Raw genomic sequence first — 24,191 nt, forward strand, 5'->3', positions numbered from 1 at the left:
TATTTGTTGAAAGTTCTCATAAATTTTCCAATTTTCGACCTTAATTTCAAAAATTTTGAGCAGTTCTACGTATATGAGGCACTTTAGAAAAAATAGAACATAGAAGAAAAAGCAGTATTGCTAAATGTTCCTCTAATTAACTTTCTGTTAGCAATTTTAGTACCATTTTTGATCGCGCACTTATTTTCACCGTTTTAAATGAACTGAACAATGTATCATTATATTAGGTACTCAAAAGAAACCGCAACTATTGAACTATTAAATTTAGGATGAATTTTTTTGCAGCTCCCCAATCTGACGTCCTACACGGAAAGAAACGGCAACTTTGTTGCTCAAATATTTTCCATTTTACTTATTTTAACGCACATCAATTTGTCGCCATTCAAAATCAATTCCGGTGCTGTCAACAACACACATAGTGGTAACAGGAGAAAAAAGTGTGGGTTGCTGAATTGATATGCGAATTGGTATAACCGGTAGGGCCTTTACAGATAGGCCCAGCCTTACTATTATTGCATTCCTACTGAAATTTATGATGATACTAATACCTTGTAACTATTCACTGCTGCATGCTAACGGTACGCCGATCGTCAACATTGATGTCGTTGGACAGTCACCGGCCACCTCTTCTGCCCGGTTAGCAATATTCTCAGTAGTAGGAAAATCTCTAAATATGTTCTCCTCTAAAGCTAATTATGAGCAAGCTAATACTATCTCTTAACGGGAAATAATTATATTAAAACTGAAATTTTCTTTCATTGGGAATGTGCAAAATGTAAAAACCTATTTAAGAAATATCTTAAGGTATATTATAACAATTTAAAGCCTAACTACAAGTGAGCATTTCACCAATATGCAAATTAATTGAAATGAAGTAGAGAAAGTTGGCCGAAGAGATTAAATGAACTAAAAAGGAAAAAAACAAAATTGGTTTTTCTTTTAGTGTTTATTTTTATTGTTCTCTCAAAAACTTTTCAGATTGAACTGGCTTGCTAATTTAATTAAGTCTTTCACATCAAACTACATTCCTCAATTTTACATGCATGAGATATGCGCGCCTCTTTATACTAGCATTTCAAATGCAGCGCATGTCATTTGCATGCATTATCAAAGTTTGAATTTGTGATGGACCATTAAGTTATCAGTTTTTTTGACATGCAAGTAATAATTCTTTCGACAATTGATAAGAAGCGAACTCTAAAAGAAGTTTGAAGTTTGGACTTTGCTTACAAATTGTTGAATTTACGCTACACATGTAAAAAAGTGTACTCAGACGATTTATAATAGCTCTCAGTAACGAGCATTACTTTTTTTTGAACAATTTTTTCTAATCTTCAGGTGATACACATACATTTTAAAGATCAGAAAATCAGTCTACAATCTTCTTTTTGAATATTATTTCCTATTCGAAATCTAGAGAAGATTTGAACTTTTTCCAGATGAATGTATCGTTTTTTGCAGAGATTTACAGAGATTATTGCAAAATGTTAATTAAAACTAACTAAAATTGATGGTTTTTTTAAAGGATAATATTTTTACTTAAAAGAGAAATGAAATTTAGTAGAGAAATGAGTGATATCGTCTTTCGAAAGGTATATTTCAGTTGAAATTATTAGTGAGAAATAACATTAGCTGAATTAGTTGTATATTGTTGGATCCCATCAAGAACGACTAAATCTACTACTCATTATCAGTACATCACTGCTTTGTCACTTATTTTCAGTGAGAATTGAGTGATGCAAAAATCGTTATTATAACGACGATGTCCTCTGGGCTCATTTTATATTTTACACAAAAGATTTATCACTTACAACATAAAACGTTTAGTTCATTTGTAATTAAGACCTCACAAGTCAAAGTTATTTGAATGTTTGATTTCAATTTTTTGCTTTTTCGCATTTCTAACCATTCATTTTCCAGCTAAACCTATAGACTGATAAAATCCCCACGTTCTTCCCAACTTTATATCTATCTGAATAATTTTCTCCACCCTTTAAATTATCTCTCTGAAATTTAGCATCACTTAAGTGAAGACCTGCAATCTTTTCTTGCTCTAAAATATTAATGTACACACAGCCCATTCCTTTCCTCGGATTAAAAATGATTTCTGCTAGAATAGTTTGCCCCTTCGATTTGTCAGTCCAATTTATTCTTATTCAGAGTATTCAAAAAATTTTGTATTAATAAACAATAGTAATCGATCACAATTTGATAAGTTAGAAGCGGAGGAAAAAATAATCAAATAATTTTTTGCAATCATTGCTTATTTATGAATGTAATAATGATATATCCACTTTAACTGGTGATTAGACGCTACTATCAATTTATGCATATGATTTAAGGGCAACACTTTTTGTTTACAGATTACACAAAGCAAAACAACAAAAAAAAGTGGTAACTGTAAGTACGAAATGTTTAAGAATTCTCTTTGATCCATTTTAATTTTGTTAATAGTTATGAGCTCTAAACTTTAAATAAAGAAATAGAATGGAATAGAAACTTATATGTACTTCAAAACTTAGATTCTCTTGGAAATTTCAACATTAATATTTATTAATAAAAGTATGCCAACTTTTCGATTTCGTTAGATCGACCTTTATCTCCAAAATTAAAAAAAATCTAAATCTAAATTGAAATGGATAACTTTCGATTGGTTTTTTTTTTTTCAAATTTAACATAATTTTATAACAAAAAAGTATCTTTCGAAATGTTTTTCTTGTCCATCGCTGGGAGTTTGCTCTGTTCCTTTCCCATCCAGATATTCTTTTCCTATTATATTTGAGAAAGTTCCAGTGAAATTGAAAGCACTGATCTTTATAGTCATTAAAATAAATTTAATCCTTGTTTGTTACTGTTAAATTTCACTATTTATGACCTGTCTTTTCAGTATGATAGACTTCTTTTAAGCATTTACTGGGAATAAAGTTGACTGACTTCCCGACAACTTATATACTAAGCAGTTATAAATTTAAATAATATTTTTGCAATAAACCTTCTTATGTATTTCATTATCATTATACAGCGGCACATTTGAAGTGTAAAAGAAAGCGCTTCTTGCGCCTACAATATAACAGCATATTACTAAGGAAGAGCCATGAACTGAAATGAAGAACTCCTAGAAATTAATCCGTGCTGTTATTAAATTTATTTTCCAATTAGATAACAAAAACTAATTTATAGGTATATTCAATACAAAGAGGAAAATGGATCTGTCTTCGATGAAATAGCAAAGAAAGCATTCATTTCATTGCATTCAGAACCTTACATTGAACCGCCATTGTTAACTTTTGATCAGAAGCGGTTAAAATGGCTCCAACGATACATGCGAAAGCAATTAAAATCCGAGAAAAAGGGTAGAAATTAGCTAACATTTGTAGGAATGAAATTTCAACGCAGCGAGAGAACTTTTTGAAATTTATTTTAATTTGAAATTGAACTTTTCATATTATTTCATTATGTATTATTGTTGTAGGAAAGAAAATGATTTCTTCACCAAAAGAAGCATTGCATCAAGTGAATCAAGAAGTGAGCTTAGGAAGATTAGATGATTCAAGACCTACAGCACATTGTGATGGTCAAATTTTCAAGCAACGTATCCGTATGGACGGCTGTTTATCAAAGGTAGGTATTATTTATTCCAGTCAGTACTCTCTCATTCTTTCCGAATGTCGAAATATTATCAAACTGCTTTTTAAGCTTATAACTGAGGCCAATAATGGCGAATAAATCGTATTTAGATAAATTTACTGTGAAAAGTTAGCATCAAAGATTGAATTAAACTTCTTCACATGGACCAAATAGTTTAATTGTGTAGAATCAAGGAAGAAAATGATGTGGTTAATAAGAAATTGCAGGTAGTACACAATAGATTTTGCCACGGGACTTGTTCTTCTTATTTCATACCACGTTTGAGGCCACGAAAATTAAAACTAGATGCTATGTTCCAAAGCTGTTCAGTGTGTAGGCCAGCTGAGTGGGATACTATCGAGGTACATTTTCATTTTTGTGTCGTTTCATGAAGGCAACACTAAATTTTTCTCAATATTCTGCCAATAATTTATTTAATCAAATTCAAAAACTCAGTGCTGGAAAGCAATCGAAGAAGGAAAAGTAGTTTCTTCTTCAAAAAATCTAACCATAAATGAATAAAGACATTTTAATGATTCTGCTTTTGATTAGGTGAAACTGGACTGTCCAAGGAAGAATCCAAAGGAACTGAAGCGAAAAGTAATCAAAGTGAAAAAATGTAAATGTATCGCATTAGGCGGCAATAATCTAGAAAGTGAAGAAGATGGTCGGTAATTAACCAGGTTGTACTTCTCCTAATCATCCATTTGATTTATTTTTTATGCCTTCTTTTTTAAAGCAAATTTGAGGTTTCATGTTCAGTAATAACATCCAAATTATGGACTTTCGGAAAATTATTAAAGGAAAAATTTGATTACAATAAAACATAGTAATTCTAATAATAAACTTTAATAATAATAATGAAAGTAGGTAACAAATTAGAAATGATATTGAACTGAAGAAATTCTTGTGCTAAGGATTCTTGCTAAATAGAGTTTTTTGTAGTTATTCATTCAGTCATGACCAGTTGAAAAAAAAAATCTCGTATTATTTTGCAAAATAATAGAAGAACATAAATTGTTAGAACAGATTCCCAAAATTGGGATCAAGTAATCTCGAACTGTTAGATTCAGACAAAGATTTGAAAACTTAAAAATCAATTTCATCGACTCTAAAGTTATAATTTTTACCATTAAAATGACATTTTGTAATTTTAGCATGGGTCTCAAAATATAAGGACTTCATAGCTTCTCGTTTCTAGTAAGCTTACTTCTTCCTCATCCTACTGTAATGTTCAGCTAGTTTATCTTATCAAAATTAAAAAAAAAAAAGAAGCATACGTTCTTTGAAGTTGTTTATTTTGAAATTGTTTGCTTATATCTATCAAAAACAAATTTGGCTTTCTCATGAAATACAGATGATCTCACGTTTTTTTATTATTATGTATGTTATGTTTGCATTAACATGTATTTATACTGTTTTGTTTATCGAAAAAAAATGTTTTCTATATTCGTCATATTGGGCATTTCTACACTTAGCTCCAAAATTTATCTTATAACTCCTTTCTCATTCATTATTCCTTCACAGATTTCATTTATTTCGAAAAAGTTGCCTCCTGTTTCAGTTTTTTAAATATTCATTTGTAATTTCACTCAGTTAACTGCTATATTCACAGTTATATTTACACAAATGCTTCATAGTTCTGTCCCAAAATTCTCGATAACAAAGTAAAAACTTTCCAAAATTTAAGGTTTTTCTCTTATTTCAGAATTTTAGTATATCAAATTTTTATACATTAAAACTATTACGAATGATGTATTGATTCGTTGGATAAATGAAGTTGTGTTCGTATAAAATTGATAGTAGACATTTGTTCTATTAGATATTACTGTTTTTTGATGCTGGCTATTCTGTTCTTTGGATAGAAATTGTTTTAATTATATTGGTTTATATTCAAGATAATAATGAAGTGTATTGGTACTTCAAATGACATCTTTTTCATCAAATAATTAATCTGCATAAGGAGCTTGATAAAAAGAATAATGAAGGAAATAAACAATTCCATTGTTCATATTTTCAAATTTGTAATGTTGTTGGAAAACAAACTTCAACACGTTTGAAAATTTGATAAACCGCTATGAATAGTTACTCACTTAATAACAAATCTGCTACAAATTTTTGGAGTGAAAAAAAAGTTATTTGAAATTGCTGAAATGAGGGCGAATATACAGAAAACAGCTGATATCTTTTTAGAAGTGGCTCCTGAGAGGCGCCAATGAGAATGCTCGAAGTGATCGGTTTAAGGCGCCGACAATCAGTCAACGTTGCGTTGTCCATTCTTTTCCTCCAATACTAGGTGAGTCGCCATTCAGTCGATCAACTGTTGATTATTGTATTAAGGCCCGAACAACTGAACGATAGATCAAGGCGATCAGATCAGATCAAATCAGATCATGCCAACCTTTACACCATTATTGCTCACTTTGAAGATCACTTCCTACCTTCATTTTATATCTTTATCATATCAAACGTGATATGATTGCTAGAATAATTGAGGTGTAAGCTATTTAACCCTCCATTTCATTGGATTTTGTAAGAGCCACTATTTCTAAAACTTCATTACAAGTAGTTGGTATGAAATAAAATGGAATCGAAACATTCTGATTTAACCACTAATATTCAATAAGGAGAAATATTCGGACAAAAATAACTAATAATCGCAAATTTTATAAATCCTGTCAAGCCAACATAAGTAATAATTCATTCTTGGATTATATAAACTATCTTAAACAATTAATAAAACAAATCCGGAACTTAAGTTGAATTAAACAATTGATGTAAATCAATTCACAATAACTTCCTGCTTGCATAAAACAAATATGCCGTTGAAATTTCAACTATGAGTATAGATCATAAATGACAATTCAAATTTTGGAACACTTAATAGCCTTATTTTAAATTTAAAAATTTGCTAGAATAGATTTTTAAAGCTGAACACATTTACACGCTATAAATCATTGCTCTAATCTAAGGATGAGATTCGTATGATGCCGGAAAGTTAAAAAACTGAAAAAAGGATGACAAAACTCATCTCATCAGTTCAGAATCATAAATCCCGATTTTTTCTGGAATTAATGTGCATATTTGTCATTAGTTCGGTATCAAATTGAAGTATGAATCAGTCTAGTTAGATTTCGTTTTTTTTCCTCAAAAAATTCTTCCAAGGAATAAACAAAGTTCAATAAGTTAACGGAAGTAGTGTGAAGTGAACCAATGTTCATTTAGTTATAAAAATAACAGACATTGAGAATTGGAAATATTGGCGCCAGCAAAGTTCAAAGAGATCCTTCTCTTCTATTTCTGCCATATCTCACTCACTAGTACTACTACTGCACATTGATCATTCACTGTTCATGGACTGATAGTTGAAGTGCTGCTTTGTAGTGAATATGATCATGAAGTAAGTAGTGCTGGCATGCGAGTAGAACTTCAAACAAACTTGTAGAAGACTTCATCTACCTGCATATCAAGTTATACGGTTCAATTTCAACCTTCATCAAGTTAAATCTAATTGTCAGAGTTTTCGAAAAAAACTCCCCTATGTCTGTACTGAGTACTGGACATAACACCCAAATACATATCATTTCTGTTGAATCGTCTATCAAAGAATGATTCCAATACAAAATCTGAAGTAATCAATTTTGATCTAAATGTAACTCACACATTCTAACCGCTCAAAATTCATCATATACCGATAAGCATGATAAAGTTTGACACTTAATTGATTAAATGAAAATTGATGAGAAATAACTTTAAATGGGATTTATTGTTGAACAGTTCAATACTCATCGCAATTAATATTGCAAACAAAAAGGTGGCAGATAAATCAATCCCTAAAATTATATAATCATAAAACAAAATGCACTAGCTCCATAAAAAGGCCACAATCATGTCAGCATTTCTCGGGAAATCCGAGATTTTTTAATTTTACTTTCCAGCAAATTACACATGTTTGTTGTACAAGCTCTTATATTTCATTACAAATAATCATAATCGAGCAAAAAAAATAAAAATAGAATACACAAGATTGATGAATTACAAAACAACAAACATCGATGTTCAAAGTCTTGAAAATTTGAGCTGAAAAAAATCCATTCCACGCAGTTTATTCAATAAAGAAGTTTTAAAAAATCACAACAAAGCACAAATTACCCGTATCAAAAGATATGTCTATAAAAATTCAATGACAAGAAAGCCCATATCAAATAACAAAACAGTTGTTGTAAGAAAAATATAAAAAGGAAATGTGAGTGCTTTAGAATTCTAAAATTCACCGAGAAAAACATCCATATGACAGTTATCAGATGAATCTAGTTAACCACACGTAAAATCCATCAGCTAGCGATCAACGATAGGGAAAAGTAAAACATTGGATAGCATATAATCGAGGTCCGGTAACTGGTCATGAAGAGCCCGAGCATCAAGTGAAAGTTCGCTCACTGGCTTATATTTTCGTTTATCACCATTTTTGTTTAGTACGTAATCCAGTACAATTCTGGAATAAATAAACATTGATAGTTCGTAACAAACAGCATAAAATATCTGACAACCATTTTCTGCAAACAACACTGAAAAATTCAACAATTCATGGCATACATAGCTTATCTTCAGTAGAAGCAGCAGTTTTTTAACATTTGAAAATTATGACAAGAAGATGCGTTTTGCATTATAAAATACAATGCATTCTCCAACGGTTAGAAAAAGATCAATTAATTAGATTAACTGATTTCCGCCGCATAATGCAAATAAATCACTTACTGTGTATTGCTTGGAATATCTTTTTCACTTTTGCTGTTTCCAGCATCATCCGGGAAATTTAGACCAAACGCAGTAAGATCCTGTAAGACACCAGTAAATTTATTTAATACCAAATCATGATTTTAAGGATGTAGAAATTCCTCCAATGCATAAATTGGCATGTGGCTATCAGTTTTGATTTCGATGCTTCTCATGCCTGCACTTGTTGCCATTTTTTACCAAAAACAATGATAACACTGTCATAAGCAATATGTTGTACAATGGTAAATACGAAACACAAGCTGCATCATCTCTATTTCAAATATCAAAAAAATTTTCAGCAAGGTTTATTATCTAATTACTACAATTTAGAAAATAATAAATAGAACCTTCTGCAATGTTGAGAACATTTGTACGGTTGGCGAACCATTAGCAGGTAAGCCTTTACTACTCGTGGATACCAAAAAATCCAAGTCTAGTGATGCAGACGATACATTTAATGCTGCAAAAAAAAAAAAAAATTTCTCCTGGAGGAATGCCTGTTCATTGGATATAAATCAGTTCTAAAAGAAGTAGAGAACATCTTTAACTTTCAGTTACGAAAGCTGTCTTGCTAAAGTTATTATACTACAACTAAATTCCGACATGAAGGTTGAATAAATAGTGTCTACTCACTCTCGAGATTTGCATCTCTTTGTGAAATCAATAAAAACTATAAAAATCACTTGAAACACCAAAGATCATCAAATGCAGAAGACGAACAATATTCTATTAATAAATGAAAAAAAGAACATACATCCTGCTTTAAGAGGATTTGTTAGACCGGAATTATTCCAGTCAAAGTGCACTGGTGGGACGGCCAACGAATCAACAGTAATGGATCTTGAAGGTGCCTGCTGACCGATTGAAGACCTGTAAGCAGTACAATCTGACCTCTTCCTGTAACTTATAAATGTAAAGTGCAATCAGTGATGCTGGTAAACTTCTCCAAGTCTATACTTCTATTTACATCAACAAACATTGTTTCCGTCTCCTATAAATACTGTCAATAAAAAGCACATTAGAAATAACTAATAAAGCATTTATATCATATGGTAGACGAGGTAAACGAAAAATTAATGAACATTGTGAAAACAGACGCAAAAAAGGAATTCGAGCAAATTAACTCATTCAAATATTTGACATAACCTATGTTCAGGCTAATCCAAAATTTCGAAGGAGGCTCTTAGAAAGACAAACAAAGCAGATATAAAAGCAAGAAAAGCTCTAACTTACCTTTTGATATCTGCATGAGGTAAGAACTCAGCCGAATTTGATTGAGGAAGCCTAAAAATGATAATTAACTTATAAAAATGACAACTAAAGTATTGTTAGATATGGATAAGGACTGAAACATTACGGACTGAGTTTGCAAAACTTACGAATTTTTTTCATCTGCTAATGTAACCCTAGTGCAACTTTCGACCACAGACACTGGTGCAAGAACTGAACTTTCTTCAAGCTGTTGTGCAAATACTGGAAGATCTGAGTTTCGAATAACAGTCTGAAAGAAGGAAAGGATACTGCCTAAATTGTGGTAAATTATTTGAAATTCATTCGTAAGAATGATGTAATTATAATATTTTACAGTCTTTGTGTCTTTAAATTGCAATCTTACAATTTATTAAGAAAAAAATGATATTCGAGTAATACTCGAATATAAAGACTTTTTTGTATTAAAAAATAACAAACGGACTTGATTCACATCAATATCCAGTGAATATAAAAAGCAACTGCGGATCAGTGAATTGTGCCACTGCAATTTCAGCGCTAGCGCCTCCTCAATAATGCTTACTGCTATCCATAGCATTTCATCAGGCCTAAACATGCATTAAAGCGGGACTGGAACATTACTGGGTATACATCACAAATATTGTTTTGAATTTCATTCATTAGCGAAATGATTATTTCACAAAACAGAAATTTTTGATGAAGTGAAAAAATCATAAAACTATATATAATTTTCTACTAAAAGCATATGCTAAGCCTGAAGAACATAAATAAGTATTGCTACTGATTTCTAGACTTTCTAAATTTTATCATGAATCATGTAAGAAAAGAAAATTTTCACCTGTTTTTGTCTTTTGTATTTATTGCATCATTTAATGTTTCGTATATGCCGCTGTCATGAGTATCATGCAGCTCGTCGTTGCTTTCTTCATCCACAGCAATTACTGTCCACAGTTGATCATTGCATAAATTTTCCAGAAGAGACGGCAATAATGGCTAAAAAATAATCCAGAATTATAGTTTTCAAAATGTAAATTCTTTGAATCATTAGTTCAATCCGTAATAATCAACAAACCACTTTTTTTAAGACATCATTGCTTCATGGCAATATAATGCAAAAGAGATCAACTGCATAAAGAGGAGACATGTAATAAAACGATGTGTTACTGGAAAGTATTGAATAATTGTAGAAGATGCTAAATAACGGATGATGACTTATATTCCATCAGTCCTATCAGTTCTTATCAAACAGAGTTCAATCTAAAGTCTCCGTAAGATCACTCTAATAAACAATGAATAGGTGTAAGAAAATGATTTCAACTTATCTATTTTTTTTTTTTTTTTTAATTTATAAACTTACATTTTCAGTGGTTAACTGCAATTCCGGTTCTAAAAACGAAAAATCTGCAGTCGACTTATTTTTCATATCAGGCAATGAAGAAAATTCGAAATTTGCCCAATTATCATTTTCATTTTCCTCAGTTTTCTCCTGAAACATGGGAAGATATAAAAAGATTGCTTATGATACATTGTCAAATTTGAGAAACATTGGTACCTTTCCTTTAATTAGAATTTAATGAGCAAAAATGAATATGCACCGTTTTAGCGAATTTTTCGAAATCACCAAACTCATCATCATCTTTATCGCTTTCCAAAGTACTTTGCGTAACTTTAACTTTTTCATTTCCACCATTCAAATCGTTATTCTCCAACTTAGAACTGTCTTTTGTCTCGTTTTCCATATTTTCTGCTGGGATTAATTCCTCTCTCCCTTTTTCGAAGGCTTGAATATCGTGTGCTCCATCCACCTGAATCGACTAACTAAACATTGAGGGGAAGTTTATGAGAAATACATATGCAATAATCAACCTATTGACAATTGAATACTGACCTTAACAAAATCAGCCGTAACGAAGCTCTTTACCAAATCCGACTCTTCAGGGCAGCCTAAAATATCAGGCGATAAATGCTGAGGTTTAGAACATCGTGCAAACTGAGGAGATCGAAATCGCAAAGACGGAGACAAAGGGTTCTGCTTTCCATCATAATTGCTATGCAGTATAGTTTCTGTAACAAGATTATGAGCGCGATCTGCAGTTTCGCCTGTTTCTATAAACTCAGTATGAGGCAATGCCATCTCGCAATTTACAAATTCCGAATCTGTTTCAGTCTGAAGTACGGCTGACATATGTGCATCATTCCCATTGTAATCATCATCCGCAACAGCAGTAAACCGATTACGATCGCTTAAATCAGCAAAGGTAGCATCGCATGAGGTTTCGATACATGCAGCTGGAGGCAGTGGTGGCGGATCATCTTCAAACATTCTCTTTAATTAATAAACTAATCTGAAAAGCAAACAACAATGGCATTCTCATAACTTCTTCAAGAAAATAAATGTGTCGTCCTGCGTATTGGAAAAAATGAATTATATCTGCTTGATGTGAATTTTGTTCGAAACAGTCTGTGATATTAAAAGAAATTTGGCATATAAAATATCAAAAAAAAAAAAAAAACGAAGGGAAAATTTACGAATGAAACACAGGAATTTCTTTTTTTCACAATTACGACTACTACCACAACTTTGACCTTCGTTCACAATGCATATTGCTCAGTGAACAGTGGGCATTTTACTTATCCCTACCGTAAGGAGATAGATAACGAATATTTTTTTGATAAATTTTAATTAAGTTTAAATATCGTTGACAAGTGGTATATATAGATAAGTTATGCTATATCCTTGGTAGATTTTTAAACAAAAATACTATTCAACATTAATATGACTCAGATAGTGAACAAACCTTCCTTTTGATATTTAGAAGTATTCTAAAAGAAACCTATCCAAACAACGCATCTTTTGGATCATCAAGTACACAGTAAATTACATTCTAAAAATAATATTTTCGCAATCCACAGCATGCAACTAGTATGCAACACAGTAAATAAATCAAACAAGTTGGTTGTAAAGCTGCCCAAAGGGTAAGGTAGTATGGGTAAGGTTGGCGCTTCCTGAACGACAGGTGGGGAGGAGTGACTGCCAGTAACAAAGCATGGATAGATTTTTATAAAATTTATGATAAAAAATCTAGCTTAGAATAAAATTTTAATGAACAAATCTACTGGAATAATGCTAATGTCAACATTAGTTTAGGAAAGTTTTTTCCCCTGAATTTTCGGTAGATCATTTCAAATTGAAACGATCTGGAAACAGCATTACTTCATCTTCGAGTCACTTTATCCTTTTCATTGTTTCCATTTTCCTTTTACTGTACACAAATATACTATCATTTTTAAAGTCTTTTATCTACGTGTGAGGGGTAATGGAGAATGTGTAATAAGAGGGATTTTCTGAATTTCTCATACGAAATGTTTTACAGCCGCTGAAGTTCTATCATTTACCAGCACAACTATTGGATGTTTTCCTGTTAGGTTTTTCGATATTTTTCACTTCACTACTTCCGCTGAAATAATTTCGGTGATAGTAGTAAGCCAGAATTCACAAGGCATTATGAGCTTGGAAAATTGAATTAATCTTAACTTTAAAGTTAAATAACTGCTTGACAAATAAAAGCAAAGAGAAGGGTAATGATTGAGAAAGCAGGAGAAATGGCATAGGCGTGCGACACAACGACAAATACCACCTGCAGGAAACCCGTTACTGCTATCTTCATGCATTGCTGAGTGCGTATTGATTGTTATCGCATTAGTTCCTTTGGTTCCTTTGTTTCGTTCAATAAAAATTTTTGAACTAAGCAAAAAAAGCAAGAATGGAGGTAGACAGAGATTTTCCTGTGTCTCTGATTCCCTGTGTGACAAGTTTGCATTCGATTTATTTTATGAATATTTTAGCAGAAAGATTGTAGGTGATAATTTAATACCTGTAGTAGAACATGAGGACTAATCAAACCAGTTCTAACAAACAAACTAACTTAGCTTGACTAGGCGTGACGTACAACAGCACTTTGAGAGCACAGCATCGAGAAGTCTGTTATTCATGAACATTTTTGTCATGCAACTTCTAAACTGTCATGTCTACACAGGAAACATTTCATGCCAATTTACAGAATTAATGACGATATTTTCCAAAAATTTTATTTCCAAAAATATTAATGAAATTCGTTGTCAAATGAAACGTTAGTTGCAGAACATATATCACTTAACTTTCTTCCTCCTCAGATTTTCACCAACACTGCCTTAAATGTCGTATTAAATTTTCATGGATTATTTAAATTAAACCTAGAAACTTGCGAAATTCTGAAAGAATAAAATAATACGGTTCCAACTTTACTAGTTTATTTTATCATCTGATACTGGCATCTGGCGGCATCTCTATTTTACTCTCTCTATCCTGTAATTTCGAAAAAGATCATAGTCAATTAAAGTAAACACTTATTTGTGCAGTACAATTTTCGGATATTGGTTGAAATCATTGCAAAAAGAGCAAAAGCGAAGCGATGGCAGCAAGTGTTACAGCAGAAACATTGGATAAAATGATAGCTGTACTAGAAGAAATGGGTACCAAAAAAGTAAATCAGTTTACCCTGACCAAATTGATATTCCATTCTTACCCAAAAGTTTACAATTAATGTCTTAAAGCATGATAATAATATGCATCCCACATAGAATGTATACCCACACGCACACCCTTCTTAATTTGTTCTGAAACAGATGTTCTGCTCATTATTCGTAGTGACTAGCATGTTCAAAATTAAGACAATTTATTTCCGCAGGTTAATTAATGCACAGACAAATGACTATTGAGGAGTTGTGATGGGTGAGAAACTAAAAATCTTCAGGAGATTCAAATGAATCAAAAAATAACATTAGAAGAAATACTGGCGTTAATGTCCACTGCTGGGCTAATTATGATGGAAGAAGGTTCGTTGGTTGAAGTTGAAGTGCCGATCAAAGTGGTTGGCGATATTCATGGCCAGTACGAAGTGAGCAAACTAATCACCTTTCGCACTTCTTTATTTCTCTCAATAGTTGCTTAGATATATACCTTGTGTTTTCAAAACTTTAGAGAATTTGAATTGGAAAAAAGAAGAACTAAGAAGACAAATTGCTTCCCTACTGACCGCTCATCCGCTGAACTTTCACATTTTAAATTGTTTAAATCGTGTTCCATCTGAATTGCAAGTACTAAACTTTATTTTTATTAAATTGGAAATATAAAACCAGGATATGCATAAACTATTTGGAATAATCGGCAAAGTACCAGAAGTGAAAATGATTTTCTTGGGAGATTATATTGATCGTGGACCGCAGTCCATTGAAACAATAATTTATTTGTTATGTTTGAAAGTGAAATATCGAGATCGCATTTTTTTGCTTCGAGGGAATCACGAGACGCCAGCAGTAAATCGTATATATGGCTTCTATAATGAATGTGCTCTTAAATATGGGTTAGCTATTTAATGGCTTAAATTGGAAATATTCTGAGACATTTTCATCGTTTCCGTAAAATCTTTCGAAATAATATCTAAAAAAGTGCTTCAGCGTTGGCTTGTGGTGGGATTTCCAATCATTCTTCAATCGTATGCCCATGGCTGGACTTATCTCTAAACGTGTCCTTTGCATGCATGGTGGATTATCACCGCATCTTACCAGTCTTGAACAAATCCGTCAAATTAAACGTCCTTGCGAACCATTGGTAAGTGTCAACAGCAGTTACAATCTTCTTAGTATATCTCGTCTATTATTTGTTAACTTAATAAAATCTGTAAATGAAACTTCAGGATCGTGGATTGTTAATCGATTTGGTTTGGTCAGATCCGACAAATAAAGGAGATGGATGGTTCTACTCCCCACGTGGCCTCAGTTATTCATTCGGCAAAGGTGCTTTGCTTGCAGCTTGCAAACTGCTAAAAATTGATCTTGTCATCCGGGCTCATCAGGTAACATTTTTCTTTGAACATGAAAGATATGAGAATAAATATGCTGGTCGAATCTTCTCGGACCAAAAAAGTTTTGAGGTTGTACAAGACGGATACGAATTGATGGTTGGTGAGAAACTGATAACTATATTTTCTGCCCCAAATTATGCCGGACTGTTTAATAACGCAGGTGCCGTTGTTTGTATCGACGACGACTTACAGGTTTACTGAAAGTCTGAAATAAATTTACGAAATAAGTCAATAAATTATCGCAGAAAATAGGTATGTTAAACAAATTAGTGATGTCAAACTGTCTTGTTACACTCGCTACAGTTTCATGTGCAATCGAATAAATGTCATTCCATAATAACTTTTTTAAAGAATTTCAGGCATTCCTGTCATATTAAGCATTAAAATATTGAAAATTCCAGGTTACTTTTCAACAACTTCGCGTTCCTCCAGGTCCAACTTGCGTGCGGTCTTGTCCAGAAGTAGCCTGTGCTCCTGGTCAAGCTCTCACCTTACCACAGATAAAGCAGGTAGCAAGCATATCTCAGGTATGCTATACATTAATATTCATCTGACATACAAAGAATAGGGTTTAAAATATTTTCAGGCAAAAACCATTGTACCGAGTGCAGGAGAAATGAAAGAAGGAGAAAAAGATCAAAAAGACAATAAGAAGGGAGATGAGAGAGAAGGAAAGAAGGAAAATGGCAGTAAGGATATCGAAAAGAAAGAGGAAGAGAAGAAAAAGGAAGACGAGAAGGAGAAGAGGGATGAAGGAAAGAGTACAGAGAAGGTAAGTAACACAGTAGGAAAGTTTAAGTTAGCCTGGTAATGAAATGTGCGCAATAAGGCCTTTTCCAACTTCCGCATTGTCCCTGTATACCTTTAGAAATGTACGATATCTTATTATGAATGAAATTTATTTAAGAATGAGCATATCATATTGCCGTATTTCATCACATTCCTGCGCTTTTGACTTTTTTCTTACAATCTGCGCCTCAGTGGCTGGAAACGAAGCACAAAAAATCATCGCTAGGTTTAGGGTCAAACTGAAGGATTGTCAAATTGGTAAATCCCATAAGTTATGTAATGTTATAATTGAAATGAAAATAAAAATGTTTCAGAAATAAATGGTATCACGTGAATCTTGAAATATCAAGCTACACGCTAAAAATTCATCGCTATCATTTGGATCTCTTTATTTTCACTTTTTCCGTCTTGTCTTTCGGAATACGTAAAGTGATTATATACTACGAAATATTGTCGAAACACCGATTGCTATTAGTTTCATCATTGACCCTTAAGAATTGCATACAATACTAATGAACAGTGAATTCAAAATAAAAACTGTATTATAAATGATAAAAGAAAGGAAATTTATTCGATGACTTACACGGAAGGCCTTCGTTTAATTCAATTAACTTACTTCATTTTGATTCTTATATGATTCTTATTCATTTTGATTCTCATTTTGATTTCTTTTTCATTTTGATTCTTAAATTGAATTAAACAAAAAACGATAGTCCTCCATTCAGTGATGCTATATATCATTGTCATTTTGGTGTTTTCTACGCCTAAACAGACAATCAAATTGCTGGTATGCCTAAATAACCTACTGCATTTCATCTCCCTACATTATACCAATTAGTATTCAAAGAATAAAATCTCATGAATAGTTTGAACATCATTTAGCATCTATTCTAACTGTTTTGAAATTTTAGTCTTAATCTCAGAACTTAGAAAATTATTACTGCAAAAAATAAACCTGAGAAATTTACATATTGAATTGCTGTGTATTGTTAAATTCTAATAATTAATACATATGCAAAATAAATGAGTAACACTTAAATAATAATTGCGGGTCGAATTGTATTTTGTTCATTTTTTTTATCAATAAGAAGCAGCCAATGTCAACAGTTCATGTAGTCAGACAGATTGCTGAAGAATTTGGAAATCGCGAAACGGTTTTCCATTAGAGTTGTTTCAGAGTAAAATCTGATGTGATTAGTAAGAATCAGTTTTAATTTGTTGTCAGACTAAAAGTGACAATAATTTTTATTGATGAGAAACTTAATCCGACGCGTATTTTAGAATCAGGTGGAACTAATAATGGAGGATCTTCATCTCTTTTCCAATGGAATTTTTTCAAATGTTTACAAGGGACTGCTCAAACAACCACAGCATCGATTGATTGCTGTCAAAAAATCGTGGTCAAATCAGTGTGAGATAATTTTAAAAGTAGTAGGATGAGTTTTAAAACCATGCTAGATTAAAATGGAAGTGAGAATTGTTGTATCCAAAGAATATAACAGGGTTATTGCTATCCGAAGTAGAACCTTAATCTTTCATTAATTTAGCTAACATTGCAGGATAAGTTGATGAATGAAATAAAAAAGAGCAAATTACTTTTTAAAGATATCAAATTTTTGCAAAATTCGGCTCTAAAATCATAAAGTTTCAAATAATATAAGGAAGCAATAGTAGACGGAAAGTCAATTTAAACGAAGTTTTCGTTTAAACAAAACTTTAAAACGAAAACTTCTAGCAAATCACAGATCAACGGAAGTGCAAATTTTAATGATGTTGAACCGTATGCATCACAAAAATATTATTCAGCTGTTATATAGATTCAGCCAATCATATCCTGATCAGAAGGTTTGTTACATTTCTTGATTTAAATTGCTGATCTTCTCTTTCTGTCATGAAGTACCTAGCAATTTGAACTTGATATAGTCAATTTTTTATATATTGATTCTGCCGGAGTGATTGAATTTTACAGATATGCACGGCATTGGTTTTTGAATTTTTTCCAATGAATTTATATGAGGTTCGAGAACGGTATGGTCCCCTAAGCATTTTGGATGTCAAATTGTATATTTGGCAACTATTCCGTGGGCAAGCACATTTGGAAAAAGTTTGTTTTCTAATAGTTTAAGAAAGAAAATTTTGAGAAATCTCAACATATTTTTTGATTACTTCTTATTGCAGAATAATGTCTGTCACAGAGATATAAAGCCACAAAATTTACTGGTAGATCATAAGAGTGGAATGCTTAAAATTTCCGATTTTGGATCTTCAAAAGTTAGTTATCATGCGATCTCGAATAAGAATAATTTTTCTACCAATGTTCTGAAAGTATTGTCTGAATAGTATGATCACTTTACAGATAATAGATAACAAAACGACATCATATCACTACCACGTGACCAGATATTATCGTGCCCCAGAACTCATTCTAGGCTCTATTCGATACCGATGCGAAATTGGTTACGCTTTCACCGGTTTTCTCCGTCTACCACTGTTTAGTCTGTTAGATGCTTGTATCTCAGCAATTTTTACGTACAAAAGAGGCTCCATCTTGAACTCAGTCAGCAGTATTTTTTATGAAATGCAAACTGTCTAGTCTGAGTATGGTAATTTTTCAGCTCCATAGTTTGTTCATATCAACAAGATCTCTTCTCAATATAATAGAATTTGTTCCAGATCGATGGTCATGCGGTTGTGTATTTGGAGAACTTTTGAAAAACCACGTCTTATTTCCAGGTCAAACTACTAATCAACAGCTTCAGGTTATTTTTCATAACAAATTAATATACTGAATAAAATAATCTTGCAATCGTGTCATTTCTAGCTTGTCATCAACATATTAGGATATCCAAGTCCACGTGATATCGCAGCGATGCGAGTGACCACTGAAGTTCTTCAAAGCAATGACTTTCGTGATGATGTTCGTTTCGAATTTTTTGCAACATCTTTCAAACTGATATGACATATATACTCTTCTTGAGGAGGTTTACAAAGAGAATTTAGCAAAATTTGATGTGCTTCTACACTTCCCTCAACTCTATTAAACTTCGAACTTCTAGTATAAGTTGTCTGTAAGGAGTTGAGCATTTTATTCATTGTATTTATGTTCTCAGATTTCTCAATTTGTCATTTATTTATTATCCATTCGGTTTGACCTTTACAAATTTGTTAAGTTAGATTTATTTTAGTAACATTGTTTATTAAGAACTTATTAACCAGTTAACTTTTTAGATAATGAAGAAACCAAATCCTAGCGGTTTCAAAATGGTAAACTTTTCACAAAGTTCAGATTCGTTCTTAAAAACTCTACAGTTAATGCAATAAAGAATTTCAGAAAATGATCACTTTCTGAGACAAATTAATTAACATTTATTTTATAGCTGGTAAAACGCGCTGATCATAATGCATTAAATTTATTGGCAAAAGTATTGGTATATGACCCAATTAACCGCTTGTCTGGTCCACGTTTTCTTGAAAACAGTTACTTCAGTGAATTATTCGATCCACGCACCAGACGCAACGGACAGCGCATTAAAATCCTTTCTAAAAAAGTATCTTTATTTCTAATTTCACGATTCTTCTATTGCTTTTTCTTAAGAATTAATTTTGCTTCCAATAAGTGACAAGCATTTGATATTTAACCAATTCAGATTTGTTATGCTTAAGAGCTTTACGGAAAGTCGAAAGATTTAAAGTATTTGTTAAAAGCTAACTATTTACTAATTAATAGGATATCATTTCGATTATCCATCATTAATTTCTTCTATTCAAACCTACTTTATCCTTAAAGGATTTTGAATGTGCGATTGCTGGTGACGAAATACTGACAGGATCCACCACGGCAGACACCAGTGAAATGTGAATTCTTCATATAATTCCATAATTTCATCCCATAGTCTCTACATCATATAGCCGCCACCTGTTAGCTACACGTCGAATTTGATGGATAGCTGAAATACATTTGCATTAAAATTGTTTGCATTACTACATCACGATATAACAACACATACCCATAAACATTTTAAAACATGCTACTGCTTTCATTTAGTTTAATATGCTTAAATTTATTTAACCTTTAATGAACTAAAACTTGCTCACTTATTTAAGCAAAACATTACGTTTCATTTTATTCAGTTATCAGTAACTTTGATAGCTTGGCTGACGAGACTTTTTTTTTTCTCTCTCTCTCTTTTTCTTAATTTGCAATAATTTTCCAAATGAAATGAAAAATTAACTTTTATTATTATTACAGATCCGATATTACCAAGTAGAAAAACAATTCATTATTTGCTTAAAAAGCATAATTTTGCTGAAAATAACTTACGAACTTTGTCAGTTCCATAAAATTATGAAAAATAAATAATTTAAACTTAAAAAAAAAAACAAGTGTATCAGTCAATAACCAGAATTGAAAATTCCATTAACCGAGACAACATCTTATTATTCTTCCAGTAGACTTTAAATAGCTTTTAGATTGGTCAATTAAATATTCATTGCCAATTGTTCATTTAGCACTTTGGTTTTCAAATAAGCTTTCTGCTATTGAGATGCATACAATTACTCAGTCTCAATTTATTTAATTTCAAACGAGAAATACAGTTTAATTTTAGTTCAAGTACAATATAATCTTCAAATCCATCTACAAGCAAAAAATCTGATCAGTTCGAATGATAATAGGTGAGTGATTGGATCTGTAGTACCATCGTTTATCAGTCATGCAATATAGACTTTCACGTGGAAGACGCTTAAATCCTCTTATAGGAAAACGCTGAATTCTTTCATCTAATCTGTGTAATTGATGCACACCGTACGTCTCGTGTTTTGTATCATCTTCGCTTGAGTCCGCGTAATCACTAAAAGTAAAATAATTTTATAATAACAATAGCATTCCTACTTTTTGAAAGAGATTTTATGAAATTCCCAAAGGAATCTCAAATTACCAAATCCGAAGTTTTCTCCCACTCTCACTCTTGTTCAAATGATGTTTCCGTCTCTTTACAAATTATCTCAGTCGTTCATACTAATATCACTGATAAAAAATGATTGCTAAATGATTGAAATAGTGCAACTTACTCTAATTGCATTATATCGATTATTCGACCTTGCAACGCATGAAAACTGCGATTACAAGCAAATTCAGCATGCAAACAATAGCTGTCGTGATGGTACCATATTTTAGGTTTCACACACTTCAAACCTTTTTTGAGAATGGTGCAATTAGGTGATTTAAATTCCGGGCATGCATGACATGCTATAATTATCATTGCGTTATCATTAGCATTAACATCAGCGCTACAGCAGCGACATTATCAACGTATCACTTCTATCATTTTGTTCATTACATCTTCCTCTGAGTGACATGGGTGACAAATCCTCAAAGGTTAATAGGATCAAACTATCTATAATAGTCTGAGTGATACTAGAAAGACGGTTTGGATGTACTATCATCCTTATCATCTACCACTGCTTTCTTTTTAGAACTTCACCATATATGAAATTTCGATAACAAAAGAAATTTAACCTTCATTTTTAAGTCTTTTTTGCACATAGTACTGATAGAGATAATTGGTGACATTTAGTTCAGTAACAATATCCTCTAGATCGTTAATTGAGAGTACTGGTTTGACGTCAAATTCTTGATCATAAAGACGTTTGGTGTTTGGAAGACACGTTTGTGAAATTCGTATAATGTCGAAAATGAATAGAAGCCGAAAAGTCAACATGCTGGGATGGTTGTGAACAAAATGCTAGGTGTTGAAGTGGGAGAAGAAGAACAATCAAGGAAGGTGATTACAATTGATCGGAGGGAAGAGGTCACATTATAAGAGAGTTATTAGTGGATCAATGTTGTTTAAAAATGAGGTCGAGTGAATGGTGATTGCTTTTGGGATAATTTTAACAGCAAATTTAGTAAATTTTGTTTTTAAAATAATAAGAATATTGAGAATAAACATCTATCATAGTAGATAATGTATTAAAAGTTAGATATAGAGATAACTGAAAGAATTTGAAGAGACTTATGATCTGTTAATCTAGTTGGTACAATTTTATTTAACATCACATACTTATGGTAATTGATAATATTTTCTGTTTCAAGTTTTGGCATTATTGATTTTTTTAATTAAGTCGATTTTAAACACGAATTTTATAAATAAAAAGTTGATTTTTTTCGATTAAGAATAACAATTAGCAAGAAGTGCAATCTCTATTGAAAACAAAATAATCTATCTACAGTAACATTCTGAGATTTATAAGTCTGTAGTTCAGCAACTGTAAGCCAATCTTCCTGTTCCGTACAATTTGCATAGATGACCATTCGTAGACCTTCTGCTTCTGACAATGACCACCAATCCTGATGTAATCTATCCAAAAAATACAAATCGTACTCACTGCAATTATCCTTGTGAAACTGTTACACGGAGAAATGCAATCATTTGCAAACTCATGTTAAAGATTTAAAAAATCATAGGAATATCAAAAAAGAAAATCCTAATAATAGCAGCAGTCTAGGCTTGTGTCCTAAAGTTCAATGTGACGTAACTTCTTGGCTAATCGTGTAAATAGCAGCAGATCTCGAAAGCTAATCAGTTATTTTTGAAGAAATATCAGCGAAATATAACGATGTTATCGAACTTACTCGATGATAGTCCCAAGTACTGCCATTTGTTTAGTTCCACACCATGCTTTTGCTCTTAAGCATTCCCCGCGATCGTCATAGATGATTGTAGGTTCCGAGCAGCCAAAACCGATGAATATCGAACAGTTTGGTGGTTCAATTTTTCGGCATCGTTGACATGCTGGTATTGTTTTTCCTATTATTAGTGCACAATGGCTATAAAACTAAGTAATAAAATGTCTTTAAAAATTTTTAGTTTAACTTTAGTAAAGATCTATAATTCAAAAGAGGCCGAAAAGAGTTTCTGATAAAAAACACAATGGTAGTGCTTGCTAATTTCACATGATCAATGATTAAATCAGTAATAATCGTTCCTCATGTTCCTTCGAAAATTGTAATATTTTAAATATTAAAAAAAAGAAAATGTCACTGTTTTTGTGTCAAAGAGGAAGATACTTGTAAACGGCTCTTATTACTTCCCAAAAAACATTACCTTTCATGATCAACTGCCCCAGATCTCCCAAAATAGGATTGTAGATTAATAAATGGAACAGTGCTACAAAGTGATGAATATTTGACATTACACGTCGAAAAGTCCTGCAAGCATGAACTCTTACTTTGTTGAACCTTAAGGCGATACAATGATATAAGTATACTTTCAACCTAATCATCTACGTATGGAATAAGGATCGTTTTCAGTGCAATTCATTTGTTTTGATCAAGGAAAGTGAGATCTGGAAATTTTCAAAAGTAAGATGCATATAAATTGAAAAAAGATACAAGTTTTATTTGAAGAAAGAAAAGAAACAGATTGTGCAAAAAAGACATTTCGCCATGATCGACGGATAGTAGGTGACATCTGTCGATGGCTACTTTTACAACGATTATATAAAGATCAATAGTAAGTGACCTAAGTTGCGAAAATTTTCATCTCAACGCATAATGAAAGTAATTTTTTTCCTATACTTAATGGAATTTTCATTTTTCTGAAAATGTCCTAATGCTTAATCGTTGGTTCTTTTTTTTTTTCGATTATCAGTTCAGTAGCAATGTTCAGTGATAATTCTGTCCTTTTCCAGCATCATTTATAGCTTTTGATCATTTTTCAATTTTCTTAAACTGTTTCATTATTTTTCAATTTTGTTACTGTTAGAATACTTAACATTTTGAAAAGTCCATTAATCTTTCATTTTTGACTATTTTTTGAAGTTAAATGAGAGGCTTGATAAGAAAGGAATTGTAATAGATAA

The 24,191-nt window shown here is 31.9% G+C and overlaps 7 protein-coding genes across 11 annotated transcripts; 3 read left to right on the forward strand and 4 right to left on the reverse strand.

Moving 5' to 3' along the window:
• Positions 1–457: 457 nt before the first annotated feature.
• On the forward strand, positions 458–4,302 carry Bm3822 (Uncharacterized protein; the record flags this gene model as incomplete). The annotated part of the gene is made up of 5 exons (XM_001901951.2): positions 458–636; positions 3,181–3,353; positions 3,473–3,621; positions 3,855–3,989; positions 4,180–4,302. The coding sequence occupies 5 exons, from the start codon at positions 458–460 to the stop codon at positions 4,300–4,302; spliced, it is 759 nt and encodes a 252-aa protein (XP_001901986.2).
• A 3,663-nt stretch (positions 4,303–7,965) lies between these two features.
• Bm6573 (Uncharacterized protein) lies at positions 7,966–11,959 on the reverse strand (the record flags this gene model as incomplete). 2 transcript variants are annotated; one of them, XM_001901950.2, is made up of 11 exons in its annotated part: positions 7,966–8,122; positions 8,386–8,465; positions 8,754–8,866; positions 9,161–9,276; positions 9,640–9,690; positions 9,786–9,907; positions 10,100–10,223; positions 10,475–10,629; positions 10,994–11,122; positions 11,232–11,441; positions 11,525–11,959. In XM_001901950.2, the coding sequence occupies 11 exons, from the start codon at positions 11,957–11,959 to the stop codon at positions 7,966–7,968; spliced, it is 1,692 nt and encodes a 563-aa protein (XP_001901985.1). The 2 variants fall into 2 exon arrangements, with proteins under 2 accessions (XP_001901985.1, XP_042937662.1); XM_043081728.1 differs by having other exon boundaries at positions 9,161–9,303.
• A 2,128-nt stretch (positions 11,960–14,087) lies between these two features.
• On the forward strand, positions 14,088–16,648 carry Bm4558 (Uncharacterized protein; the record flags this gene model as incomplete). Of its 3 annotated transcripts, none has more annotated exons than XM_001901949.2 (9): positions 14,088–14,159; positions 14,430–14,573; positions 14,815–15,038; positions 15,133–15,286; positions 15,372–15,530; positions 15,609–15,731; positions 15,941–16,066; positions 16,126–16,311; positions 16,643–16,648. In XM_001901949.2, the coding sequence occupies 9 exons, from the start codon at positions 14,088–14,090 to the stop codon at positions 16,646–16,648; spliced, it is 1,194 nt and encodes a 397-aa protein (XP_001901984.1). The 3 variants fall into 3 exon arrangements, with proteins under 3 accessions (XP_001901984.1, XP_042937663.1, XP_042937664.1); XM_043081729.1 differs by having other exon boundaries at positions 15,941–16,048; XM_043081730.1 differs by lacking the exon at positions 15,941–16,066.
• A 777-nt stretch (positions 16,649–17,425) lies between these two features.
• Bm17069 (Uncharacterized protein) lies at positions 17,426–20,187 on the forward strand (the record flags this gene model as incomplete). Of its 2 annotated transcripts, XM_043081731.1 has the most annotated exons (11): positions 17,426–17,482; positions 17,610–17,739; positions 18,064–18,173; positions 18,298–18,432; positions 18,507–18,599; positions 18,685–18,784; positions 19,002–19,087; positions 19,150–19,245; positions 19,557–19,592; positions 19,706–19,876; positions 20,116–20,187. In XM_043081731.1, the coding sequence occupies 11 exons, from the start codon at positions 17,426–17,428 to the stop codon at positions 20,185–20,187; spliced, it is 1,086 nt and encodes a 361-aa protein (XP_042937665.1). The 2 variants fall into 2 exon arrangements, with proteins under 2 accessions (XP_042937665.1, XP_042937666.1); XM_043081732.1 differs by lacking the exon at positions 19,557–19,592.
• On the reverse strand, positions 19,820–20,206 carry Bm13110 (Uncharacterized protein; the record flags this gene model as incomplete). Its single annotated transcript, XM_043081733.1, has 2 exons — positions 19,820–19,868; positions 20,103–20,206. The coding sequence occupies 2 exons, from the start codon at positions 20,204–20,206 to the stop codon at positions 19,820–19,822; spliced, it is 153 nt and encodes a 50-aa protein (XP_042937667.1).
• Positions 20,207–20,964: 758 nt separating this feature from the next.
• On the reverse strand, positions 20,965–22,048 carry Bm17758 (Uncharacterized protein; the record flags this gene model as incomplete). Its single annotated transcript, XM_043081734.1, has 3 exons — positions 20,965–21,178; positions 21,399–21,576; positions 21,847–22,048. The coding sequence occupies 3 exons, from the start codon at positions 22,046–22,048 to the stop codon at positions 20,965–20,967; spliced, it is 594 nt and encodes a 197-aa protein (XP_042937668.1).
• Positions 22,049–22,530: 482 nt separating this feature from the next.
• Bm9999 (Uncharacterized protein) lies at positions 22,531–23,522 on the reverse strand (the record flags this gene model as incomplete). Its single annotated transcript, XM_043081735.1, has 3 exons — positions 22,531–22,714; positions 22,963–23,137; positions 23,435–23,522. 3 exons carry the CDS (start codon positions 23,520–23,522, stop codon positions 22,531–22,533), a joined length of 447 nt encoding a protein of 148 aa, XP_042937669.1.
• Between the last annotated feature and the right edge of the window lie 669 nt (positions 23,523–24,191).

Source organism: Brugia malayi (genome assembly GCF_000002995.4).
Source record: "Brugia malayi strain FR3 genome assembly, contig: Bm_v4_Chr4_scaffold_001, whole genome shotgun sequence".
NCBI lineage: Eukaryota > Metazoa > Nematoda > Chromadorea > Rhabditida > Onchocercidae > Brugia > Brugia malayi.